General features: G+C 37.9%; 1 protein-coding gene across 6 annotated transcripts in view; it reads left to right on the top strand.

Annotated features, from left to right (window-relative positions):
* Nucleotides 1–12321, top strand: part of ADGRG6 (adhesion G protein-coupled receptor G6) — a 105964-nt gene that overhangs the window by 60344 nt on the left and 33299 nt on the right. For all 6 annotated transcript variants that reach the window (XM_064649298.1, XM_064649297.1, XM_064649296.1 and 3 more), the window contains 5 exons: nucleotides 546–631; nucleotides 1983–2035; nucleotides 2116–2169; nucleotides 11228–11370; nucleotides 12056–12170. In XM_064649298.1, the coding sequence (XP_064505368.1) occupies nucleotides 546–631; nucleotides 1983–2035; nucleotides 2116–2169; nucleotides 11228–11370; nucleotides 12056–12170 (451 nt within the window). The remainder of the gene's footprint in view (nucleotides 1–545; nucleotides 632–1982; nucleotides 2036–2115; nucleotides 2170–11227; nucleotides 11371–12055; nucleotides 12171–12321) is intronic.

Genomic DNA, 12321 nt, shown 5'->3' with positions numbered 1-12321 from the left:
CTTTTGAAACAAGAGCTGTATATCCCTTCTCACACCTATTCCTATGTCCTCAGTTACCTTGTTACTTTTAGTTGATGAGCTCTATCTGCTCTCACAAAGTTTTAAATGTAACCTGCAGTGGTTCAATTCTGAATTATAACAATATGACTTAGAGCAGTATTTATCTGCTTTTACAAACTTCATTAATTATAATAGTTTTTTAATTAATGGCACTTTCATGATATTGCTTTAACACACCACATTAGAGGCATATGCAAAATAATATTTTTATATACGTTGTCTGTGAATTTCCATGTCACATTTCAAATGTCTCTGAAAATATGAAGGGGAAGGGAACTCTTGTCAAAATCAACAGCACTAGCGAGAATGGTCCCAAACCTGCAGGCCTTGTTCACTTCAAACTTTATAATGCCGAGAAGAGCCTGAGATGTCCTTGTATATGAGGTTCAGCCTAATCTTTATATTAATCATGAAACTAAAGTCTCATTATTAAAAAGGTAAATTTTCTCAGTTTCTAACATTATTATGCTGTTTTTAATGGACAGGTGGGCTATTCTACAGGATATCTATAACTGTCTTTAGTTCCAACTCCAACTCAGTGTCAAAAGTACATGATGTCATTGCAGAATGGGTAAGTTAAGTTTCTTTCCTGTGTGATTACATATATGAATCTGGTGCATCAATATTATCAGTTGGAAAAGGAAAAAAATAGGCTACCAAATAAACTCTAAATATGTGTTCTCTAAATATCTTTCTATTATTGATTTGTGCAGTAGTGAATTCAACTGGGGCTCTTCAGCTCTATAGATAAAATTTTGAAATGTCTCCACTTCTTAAGAAATGTATATACTAGGTAAGATTTTGAAAAGTATGGAGAAATTGTAATTGTCCACTGAAAGCGGTAGATGTCTGAGTTCCAACATCACTATACAGGACAAAATTTTTCTGCCCAAATGCTAATATGGTTTTGAAGTTATATGGTGAAAGAAATTATTAAAAAAGCCAGACAGTGTTGATTTGTGTGAAGCAATAAACTTTTCCAGTTTATCCTTATGTTCTCTGCTTCAGAAGGCTTCTCCCATGGGTCAGTTGCTGAGGATTCTAGTAGTCTCTGCGTTTTCAGCCCATTTTAGTAGACATAAGCTCCTTTCCGGGCCCTCTGGGTGGAGGATTCTTGAAGTTCTTGTCTCTGAAAGTTCTTCCTGCCTGAATACAGATATTCTCTGTTCTTTTGACTATGTTCACATAGTCACACTAACACAGTTCGTAAGTAGTCTTTATACAACTACTTACATGAAAATATATCATGAATATATGGCAACTATTCTTTATTTTTCTTTTAATAAACCTGGAGCTTTCAGCTTTCAGAAGCTAGGGAAACCACCTGTAGTAGTAATCTACAAACCAGAAATGCAATCATCCACACCTGTCAAGGTTGTTCTCTTAGCATCAGTAGCCAGGCAAAGTACTTTAGGTGCCTGAGCCAAAGAATATAGAAAGGTGTCACTTGGCCCTAGCAGAGTATGCAAAAGTGTCTCTTGAGAGGAGAACCGAGCAGCCACTGTGCACTCAGAATAAATAGTACAAAGGTCTGAAAAGAAGATCATCAAAAGTTTGAAGACTTTCAGGTGAATATTTACCTGGTAGCTTTGTCAGGAAATCTATTTTTATCAAAGTGTTCCTGAGAATTTAAGAGGGGAAAAAAGGAAAAGGTCAGCATCCTGTGCACTCGCCTATTCACTGTGTCATGACGTTATAGAGATTTCCTTCTATCTATAAAAAAGGCCACATTTCTCACTAGCAGTGAGAAATACAACATTCAACATTCACCTCCTTGAAATGTGAGAGTGTTCTCTTTGCTTGGCAAAACTGAAGGGAGTTTCTCAAGGGGCAGAAGGGTGAAATTCTAACTGTACCTTAAGCAATGAAGAGCCCCATTAACATCTCACTATTCATGTGATCAATGTCTTCCTGTTTTTCAGTTGAACCGTACTTTCCAGAACTGGAATTACACTGTATATGTGGTCAACATCAGGTAAATTAAGGAGGAAGATGTTTATGCTGTATTCCTTTGGAGAATTATCCCATCCTAAATAGTGTCTATTTCTTTTATAGCATCCACCCAGGCTCCATAAAAGAGGGAGCAAGAGAAAAAAGAAGTATTAAAAGGTAACGTGTTTAAAGACATTTTCTCAATAGAGGCAACAGCTGCTATTACAAGTGGCTTTACAACAGGCTTTATTTTCTATTATTGGATTCATTGTCTCATTTTTGGCATATGCTGCAAGTCTGCAAATATATGACTGCTGACAAGCTGAGTGCTTGGATGTGCTTAGAAACCTAATACTGGTTATCATGTTTGTTTTAGTTTAAATCTCCGGAGCTTTAAACCTTAACAGATAATTTTTTTCAGAGCTCAGGTTTCATCTCTCAGAGAACTGAATAGAGATATGATATGTAAGTTGCATGGCACACCCAGTTTTCTTTAGCAACAATCTCCAGTACACTGGTGTCTGTCCACTGTCATTGTATTTGTTCTTTTTAACTAGAGCCTTTTGAGTTAATAGTCATCTTACTAGATGCAAAACACTGAAAAATCATGTTAGAATTGAAAGCCAAACTGGTGTGAGTTAAACTATTTACCATATGCTCTCATTTCCTGACTTCTGCTGGGCTTTGAGGCGCTAGAGTTGGAACAACCTCAAAGGCAGAAAGTTAGATGGGTCACACCCCCTGAAAATTTGACCTCTGGGGGTTTCTTTGAAAGCAGCAGGCTGATTCTGAGGTTAGTATGGGGAGGGAGGGAATCTTAGGACCAAACTGAGGAGAGGAAACCAAAACATCATTAGTCTTGTGAGGATGGGGCAATAAATGGGTGTGGAATGTATCTATTTGCAGTGTAGGCAAAAGTCCCATAGAAAAGGACTTTAGCTGCTGACTCTTGAGAACTGTCATGATAATGGTAGTAAAAGCTGGGCTTTTTAATTTCAGAGATAGGCCAGGATTCCCAATTTACCATCAGGAAGTAGCCAGTGATGCTTCCAGTTTTCTACAGAGTTTACCTAGGTGCAAAAAGATCTGTAAAAGGTAGTAGCTGCTTCCCACACAGACACAGCAGAAAGACAGCTTTTGTTGGCAAAACCATTTAACTGGTATACTGTAAGCCCAGTCTCTGAATGGGCTATTTTGCTGCTTGACCTACATTTGCAGTAGGGTGTAGTGATGTGGGTAGGATTTTTTTTCCCACTTCTAAATGATATGGTTATGCCAGCAGTGCCTTTCAAGTGGAGGCCATGCCTCAGGTCATACCAACAATCTGGGATGGCTGAGGAATGTTAAGCTTTCCCCATCCTTATTCCTGCATCTTTTACGAGGCTGGCAGCCTGGCTGCACACCTGATTTCTTCTTGTCTTGTCTTCCCACTTCCCACTTTCTTCTTCTTGGTCTACTAAAAAAAGGTGAAGAGGGAGAAATTATTCTAGTAATTTCCCTTTCCATTTCCTTTTCCTCCCTTTTTGACATACAGTGCCACTAAATTACTTCTCATAATGTATTACTCTTATGGGGAAGTAACCCCATTTCTATTTATTTTGATCATCATATGTAATCTCAGAGGCAATAGAATTACATGTTCATAATATGTCATAAAGTTTGTCAGGGGTGGCCTGGTCTAGTGAAAAGGCTCTAGTGCACTTTCTGTCAAGGTCAAATAGCATTTTGTCATCATTCTGAATAATTTAGTATAAGTGTTAATCTTGTCACACGAAATGTTAATGTTCTCCAAATAATCAGGAGTGTTACTATAAAAACTTAAAAAACTAAATGAAAAAAAGAAGTCAAAATCCAGCCCAGCCTACCCTGTTGTGGTAACACAGGGATAATTAAAAATTTAGGTGAGCTACATGATAGATGACTAACAAAATTTACACCTATTACACATATACGTATGTAGGAATATATATACACAGTAATTTTTTGTCCTTTTTTGTATATCTTTCATGTCTTGCATACATTTTTATGCATCATTTACCTCTTACAGAAGAAACATCTGAGAAAAGTTGGTTGAAACAGCTTTAGGTCTTAGTTCTTCTGAGCATACATCTATGCTTGTACATCCTTCCCTTATGAAAAAAAAGAATGATCAGCTTAGTAACCAGACTGGCAGTTCTTTGAGGTTTCTAGATTTTGCGAGGAAGTTGAACTTCTGAAGATCCGGAAAGCAAACTCTTTTTTCCTACTGCTTCCCATTCATTGCTTTCAAGATTCTTTGTTAGGTTTTCCACTTTCTTGGATTTTTCCTGGATAGGATTCTTAGGAAATCCTACAAGACACTAGGGTAAAATTTCAGAGTATAAAAAATTAAGTTAAAGGTTAGAAGTTCCTAATACCTGATGGAAGTAATGGTAATTTCTCACTGCCCAGATGATCCACTGAAATGTTATGGCTGTCATATGGAACTTGCTCATAATGTGATTTCATGCAGTTACTATTAAATATCCCTATAATTTATTTCTGTGAATAGTTGTCCAACTATTTTCTTATTTCTCCATTTTGTATAGCCAAGAACAAGACTGTTGCAGTCTCAAGACATTCTACTTTGTTTTTAAGTACTTCCTATTCTATTTACCTTCGTGTTCATCTGAACAGAAATTCACTCCACAGTTAAAATTTAAGACCTAAGCAGTAACTATCATGGCCTTATCTTTATCTTTTACAGCAGTTAACCTATTAATCTTAACTCTAACTCACTAAAACTTATTTCCCTTTTCTTAATTTTCCACAAGATCATAGCCTTATTTCTGAGATGCTATCATAATTCTTAAAAATTGCTCTCTGAGAAGGTTTTTCCTCTCTTTACATGAATTCATGTTCTTATAATTCAGATCACGTATGTTTGTTTTCCTTTTCTTTTGGATTAGTATTTTATACAGCAGTAAAATAAAACCTTAAAAAGCAACCTTCCTCAGCCTTTTCTATGCGTTTTGCTTTGCTTCACCTTAATTCACCACACTGCTACCTTATCGAGGAACTTCAGTTGTCAGTCTCCTCACCTAGTCTTCTTGCATGGGAAAGAGAGAGAATGGTTAGAGAGAATGATTCAGAGAAGAAACAGAAGCTGGAAGTGGGAGGTAGGAAGCTGGCTTTTTTTGTCATGTTAAAAATAGGTGTTTTCCAAAAAAATATTTTAAACTGTACCGCATTCTGGACAACAGCAAAACAAAAGAAAATTATTTAATTGGATTGTTTCTCTTTCACTGTTGTGTTCAATGAGCTGCAGAAATCCAAAGTACACTGTGCTTATTAGGTGTTCGTGTACCTGGTGATGAGAGATAGTTCCAAGTCTAAATGTGCATATTATCATCAGCACCTTTAATACTGTGACATCCCTGGATGACAGAAGTATATATCAAGTTAATACTTCGGTAGATTATTAACTACTTTATTAGACAGAATTTTATCATAGCTATATTTGACTTTGTGTCTGTGTTTAATTTTTACCTCTGGTCATACTGTTACCGTCTCTTAATGAGAGGCCAGCTGTTCAAAATAGACAGGAAATCAGCATGGCCTGTGGACATAGCTCTTTCTTTGTTCCCCATTGCTCTTGCACAAACCTTTGAAAGTGAAACCAATTTATGGATTTTGTGTAGATAAACTATAAATGTGTTTGTTTCTTTCATTAATTCTTTGCCTTTTATGACTCTGCAGCCTTGTCAAAGCTTCCTGTGACTGCTGCCGCTGCCTTTTCTCAGAAGGGCCCTACTGATCCTGGGTTTTGTCAGATGACTATATAGTGTTGCCTCACAGTAGGGGAATTGGTCTTTAACAAACAGCTCAGCTCCCCTGCTTCTCATTTCTTCTTTTATTTTCCAAGGAATTTTGAGGATTCAGGCCCCAATTAATTTATAAACTTTTCTCTACTTAACATACAAGTAAGTTTATGCTTTTTCCAGCTTCCACTGCTTGATTTCATAATTTTGGCCTATTTCCAATGTTCAATTGCTTCTACTATGGGAAACAACATTGATGTTAGTACTGTTAAATGTCTCATCCAAATTAAAAACCACAGTGGTAGCTGTGGTGCAAAGACTATTAAACCTAAACAGAAATCTTTTCTCTTAGGAATGAAAATAGAAAGGAAAGGAAAAAATCAGAACTGCCCAGGCCTAGTCCTGCTTTTTAAAGTTTGTGGGAGTTTTGCCACCAGTGTCAGTGAGGCACATTCAGGATCCTGCATGCCATGGTTTTGGGTGTTGTTTTGCTTAATGTAAAGTTTAATGCATTTGGATAGAATTTACATTAATTAGATTTAGGCAGAAGTTACGAACATCAGAGCAGCATAATTTTGTTTTTCTAGACCTAAGTGAAGTGTTAGGCTTTTTACATTCTTTGTAGATTACTTCAAATTATTTGTTATAAAATAATTATGCTATTCTTGTTATAAGTGAATGTATCTGTGATGCCTGCTCCTGTTTCAAAAGTTTTCCTGGTTTCTACTGGTGAGGTTTTAGGAACAACTTAGACCTGGCCCACCTCTACTCTGTGCAACTTCAACTGCAGTGCCTCCATTGCTGAAGGCAGTAATGGACAGCCTTTACTAGGGCTGAGAAACGTTTTAAAATGCCACACAATGTGTATATTACGTATAATATTCTGTTTGAAAAACCAACCAACAAAACGCCAAGCAGAAGTCCTCAGGTTTCTCCACAGTGGCTTGCTGGGATCTTGTGTCCATGACCTGTAAAGAAAGCCTTCATCACAGACAGAGGAGGTTGGGAATTCCTTTCAAGTGACTGAAGGATGATCTCTTCTTAATCTCTTACTGAAGCTTCTTGCTCTTGGTCCAGCTTCCAGTTACTTCCTTTATCTTTCCACTGGCTTTAACTAGTTTTAATGTAGGTCTGACATTGTTAGATGCTGTTTTTAGAAAAGTAGTGCATTGGGGAATGAGGAATGGGGAACGGGGGTTTTCTTCGTTGTTTCAGAACACAGTTCAAGGGTAACCAAAAACTCATTTCAGCAAAGACCAGATGTTAAATGCGAGGGATTCCAGCCCTTTCTGTTTTGGCTCTTTGCAACATTCTGTAATAATGAATAGCCTTCATACCAAGTTATCACTTATTATAAGTGCCTTCTGTTGAAAAACCATAGTTGATTGTATTCCTACACCAGATCTGCAAGGAGCAGCAAGGCCCAGAGACACAAGGACAAGCACAGATGCATGACTATGGTGCTTGCAACACTGTTCTGCTACAACCGTCATTAACTTAAAAAGGAAGGCTTAGGATACTTTTATTTTTAATAGTCCAAAAAGTAGCTGCAATTTTTAGTTTTGTGTCTTGAAGTCTCAGATTTTATATTTTATTATAACATCACCTTCTCCTGAGGAAGGAAACTCTTTATCCTTGGCATTACTTTGAATGTCTGTGTTATGCTGAATCATAGTTTTTTGCTCTCTGTTCTGAACATGTTAGTAGTATTGCAATCAAAATCACCTCAAGTAAAAATTTATCCACAACTCAGATGCTTTTGTGGAATGCTTTTAGTTTCCCTCTACTTTTTTTAGTTATTTCGGTCTCATTCTGTGTGTTTTCTAACATTTTGTCTGCTCTTTGTGTTGCATCTTCACTGAGTGACTTATGCAGTAGTCAGCTCTTTTTTTGTCTGTCTTGTTAATGTGAAGAACTTAGTACTGTTCACAGGTGACTCTGTGGGCCTACTTGTGCTGCCAGTCTTGAGTTATAGCTACCCATCGCTGCTTGTCTTCAGAGCCAACATAACAGCAAGATTGATAAAGAATTTAATGTTGACATCTTAAAGCTTTTTAAAATACACCACAGTAGTTAGCAATGACATTCCCAGTGACGTTGAGTGGAAATTTAGATTCCCTGAGTATTTAGCTTCTTTAAAAATGATTCTTTATATTGTTTAAATCAAGTAACATTAACTATGAAAGAAATTAATAGCGATTTGTGAAACAGTTTGACAACAACGGTAATTCAGTATTGGTTCAGCCTGTCTAGTACAACAGAAAGGAGAAATGTGCATTGCTAATTATCAACCACGTCTCTTCAGGTACAAGACAGTCTGTGCTGCATGGTTCACATGGTTTCTTAATCCTTCCTTCAGGCTCCTTGCATCGTGAAGCAGTGAGACCACAGCCCGTGTGTAGGCACACTGTCCTGGAATAGCTCTGAGTCACGCTGCCAGAGAATAAAGCTGGCTTTGTGGTACAAGCCATGGCAGTGCAGGCTCCACCACCGCCTCCTGTGCCTCTGATGAGGGTGCAGCTTAGCAAATTCCTCTCTCTGAGCCAGCTTAGCTCAACAGACCAGGACAAAGTGGGAGAAACACTGGTCTTCCCCTGCTTTCCTGCTTGCTCCAGCTGTCACCATTTCAATCAAAGAAAAGAGAAACATACTTATCTTCATTGTGTTTACATACACCACAGTCCATTTTTTTTAATATCAATAGCTGTAATGCTGGAAGTACAGGTTACTGTAGATTATGTGTAATTTGTAATTGATTACTGCTGTGAGAATCTATCTGCTTTTATATGGCACACAATAAATAGCAAATCCAGTGACCCCAGCAGAGCATGGCAGAGTTGTAGGGCTACTGTTTCCCAAATTGAGAATTTGTTCTTCACCATTAAAATGTTTTCTTTCTGCGATCTGAGTGTGACAAAAGTGGAAGGAAGCACTCAGCTTCATATTGCGTCAGCTGTCAAGTTAAAAGATATTTATTTACTTTGGGAAGCTAGCATGAGTCATTCTGAAAAGTTAATAGACTTTTTTTTGTCATATTATGGAGGAGGCTCTTATTATATAGTATACATGACTTGTGATCTAGGATTTTCTCAGAAAACAAGTAACAGATTGGCTTAAGAGATTATTTTTATCAGTGCTTCATTATCAATACCTTCCTCTATAATTTTTCAAGATAACTGCAACAAGTTCTACCTCATCTATCATTATACATTCTATTTTGTTACTATTATCCCTCTGCACAGTTATGGGTAGTAAATATAATTTTGGTTAGTTGGGAGTCCTGAAACAGGCAGCTTAACAGTAGCAGTGACTGTTCAGAACTCTTTTGCAGCCAGAGTGCTGAGGTAGGGAGTGGCATCAAATATATTAAGTTTTCCTCTTCTGAAGTAAAGGGAATAGACGAGTGAAGCCAGGATCTTTTAGGAAAAATGGTTAAGTGCCAGGAGACTCAGGCTGAAGTACTGAAGGGCTGAAGGAATTGGCAGTCGCTTAGGCAATTTCCATGCTTCTTCTAAAAATAAATGCCATAATAAACTTGGCTTTGTAATATATCCGAGGTATACAGCAAAAGCCTACTAATGCTTATCTACCCTACTGAGGCTATTTGCTGTTTATGTTAAACACTCCACAGAGACGAATGGAATGTTAGGAGGAGCTTGGTATATCTGGGAGCAGGGCAGGAGCAACCTGGCCAGGGATAGTTGTCATTTCTCTGCTAAAATACATCCACTGGGAAAAAGGCAAGCCAAGCCAGCAGGTGGTGACATTTTTATCTTTCGTCTCCAGTAACATGTTACCAGTAAAACAGTAAATATGGCAAGAAAAAAGAAAAGTGTGCTGGTGTTCAACAACAATAAAAGAAAATAAACAACCAGGGACTGTGTATATTTATTTACTTATTTATTTACATCTGCAGAAGTTAAATGTGTGGAGTATTTAGTTCACATTTGTGATTTCTGTATGAGGTTTGGACTTCGCTTTTCCTTTTTGTTGGTTTTTCTTTTTTTCCTAGACTGAGGTTGTTTTCTAATGCCAATTGTTTTAATGCCATTTCACTTATGAGAGAGTACTTCAGAATTATTGGATGGAGTTACTCAGTTTTCAGAATGATGCCTGACAGAAAGAGGGTTAAATCTGCCATCTTAGAGCAATACCTGTACACTAAGATGTAGTTTTATACTGTACCAGATTAGGCATCTCTGGAAAGTACAATTCTGAGCTGTCATCATGGGGATGTCTTTCTGGAGGATTTTTTTTGAGTTGAAGTCCTTGTCTGTCATAGAAAGCAGTACCTGAAAACCCTACTAGCCCTCTTCAGCACCCCTGTAGTTTTTTTGTGCTTCTTTCTGTAGACCACAAGACCCTTTAGCTGACTGTTGCTTTCTTGCACAGGGGGCTGCAGGTGAAGGCAGCTCTGATTAGTTTGTGCCGTGCTCACAGTATGTGTGCTGGCAGTGCTGCTGCTTCCCAGCCTGCCAGGAATGGCTCACACTGCAAAGGTCTGTCTTTATTCAGGCTGATGGGTATCCAAGGGCAAGGCTAAGATGAAGACAGCCTAAAGCAGGTTTGCTTTTTCCTTTTTTCCACATTTTGGCTTGCATGGAGATCCAGTGTTCCATACTTTAGTGGCGTCATGTCCTACTAGCCAGAGCCAACCAATGCTCTTGGGTACCAACATATTCTTGTCTCCAACATGTGTTTCTTTGTGTCCCAGGAGGAAATTTCTGGGCTTTCCACTGTGAGCTTATTTCCTTTGTCCTGCTAGAACTGCTTGGCTGTTCATGGTTTCCCTTTCAGAAAAGCTATGTTTTTGGACAAGGGTGGGGACTGTTTTATTTCTCTCACAGGAAAGAGACTTGGGCACTTTGAACTACTTCTTATGCCCAAGAAAGTAGCAGTGGGCCACAGTACAAAACAGCTATTAGTGCTCAGACTTGAATTACTCATCTGAGCAACTTGACTTTCGTAATTACATCTAAAAGCTTCAGAAGTGTGTCATGGTGTTTTTCATTCCATTAGAATCCAGAGATTTAAGTGTTAGGCATCTGTTCTTTGTTAATCTTCTAGTCTTCCTTTGTAGTCAATGTAGAGGTAGATCCTCTGGGGGTGGCATGAATCAGCTCTTAAATTTCTAAGCCATCAGCAACCAGATTTTTAAAATTAATTAGGACCCATTTAGAACTCACAAGTCTATGGTTTCATCTTTTAATATCTTTTAAAATATTCTAATTCTTCTGAAAACATTTCTTAGCTCTTTTAATGAGATGCTTCTTTAATGGTAACTAGAAGATGAAATTTCCCAACCATATTTTCTTGTTGTGGCCTTATATATAAAAATAATTTACAGATAATGTGCAGCATTGTGTTGGTGACACTGTTCTGTACTCAGAAAATCAGATATTTTTATTTCCACACATTTGGCCTCTGCTGAAACACTTGGATAATTTTCCTTGCAGTTTTGGTGTTTTGGCTCTTCTGGTTTATAATTCTACCAACAACATCAATTTAGAAGAGGAAGACATCCGACAGAAGCTCATAAGTAATAATCGAACCATAGAAGAAGGATATCAACTTCATACTGTGGATGTTGATCCAGTGGGTAAGTAGTGTTTGGCTTTGCTATACAACAAATTTTGTTTGCTTGTCTATAAATAAGCATCTTCTGTGTTAAAATAATCACACATTTCCAAATGATATGACTGTTGGAGATTTTAAATTGTCCCTATAAGCTTCATTGTTCCACTAATCTCAGAAAGCCATGGTCAAGATATCATTTTAACACAAACACAGTTGTCCAGGTTGCTTTAGTCAGTGTTTTGCTGTCTGGTTCAGAGGCTGGGACAGTTCCTGACAGCTCCTCTGGTAGTTTGAGGATAAAGAAGTATGTTTTACAGCCAGAGCTAAAATGACCTCTATTTTGGACCTCCAAGGCCTCTCGTCCCCACTTGTCAATGCTGTTTGTGCTCCTGCCAGCTGCTGCCCTTAATCTGTCTCTTTTTAGCTGTCATCTTTTTCCCATTCAACTACTGCCAGTCAAAGATTACTTTTCTTTTGGGAGGGAGGAGATGGAGGCTGTTGGAATGCAAATGGATGCAGCATGCATGTTCAGCCCTTTCCCTTGAGCAACAGCAGTATCTATTGACACTCTATAGCAAACAACCAAGAGTTTAATTTGAAGACAGTTTTTGTACTGTAGACTGTTTGATGTGCTGAGGACAAGAAATGCAAGATGGTTAGGTGGTGAAATTTACTGTTAACAATGATATTAACACTCTTTTTTACAGAAAAATGTTTAGCTGAAGAAAACCCTCCAAACTATTTTTGGCCAGATACCAGACCTACTGTGACCAACTTCACGTTTTGCCATGGGAGCTCAGTTCAGACTGCATCAAGAACCTGGTAGGTGTTCAAATGTCTGAGAAGCTGAGTTGCTTCAGATGCAACTTTCTGGTTATGTTGTTAATCTAAATTCTCTATAATGGTTGCCATTGGCTGGTATTGTGTTTCAGGAAGACGATTTCTATACTGTGAGAGATTTTGTGCATGCAGT

The sequence above is a fragment of the Pseudopipra pipra genome, chromosome 3, assembly GCF_036250125.1.
Source record: "Pseudopipra pipra isolate bDixPip1 chromosome 3, bDixPip1.hap1, whole genome shotgun sequence".
Taxonomy (NCBI): Eukaryota; Metazoa; Chordata; class Aves; order Passeriformes; family Pipridae; genus Pseudopipra; species Pseudopipra pipra.
Note: the sequence above shows the minus strand (reverse complement) of the source record. Positions and strands in the feature narration are given on the sequence as shown.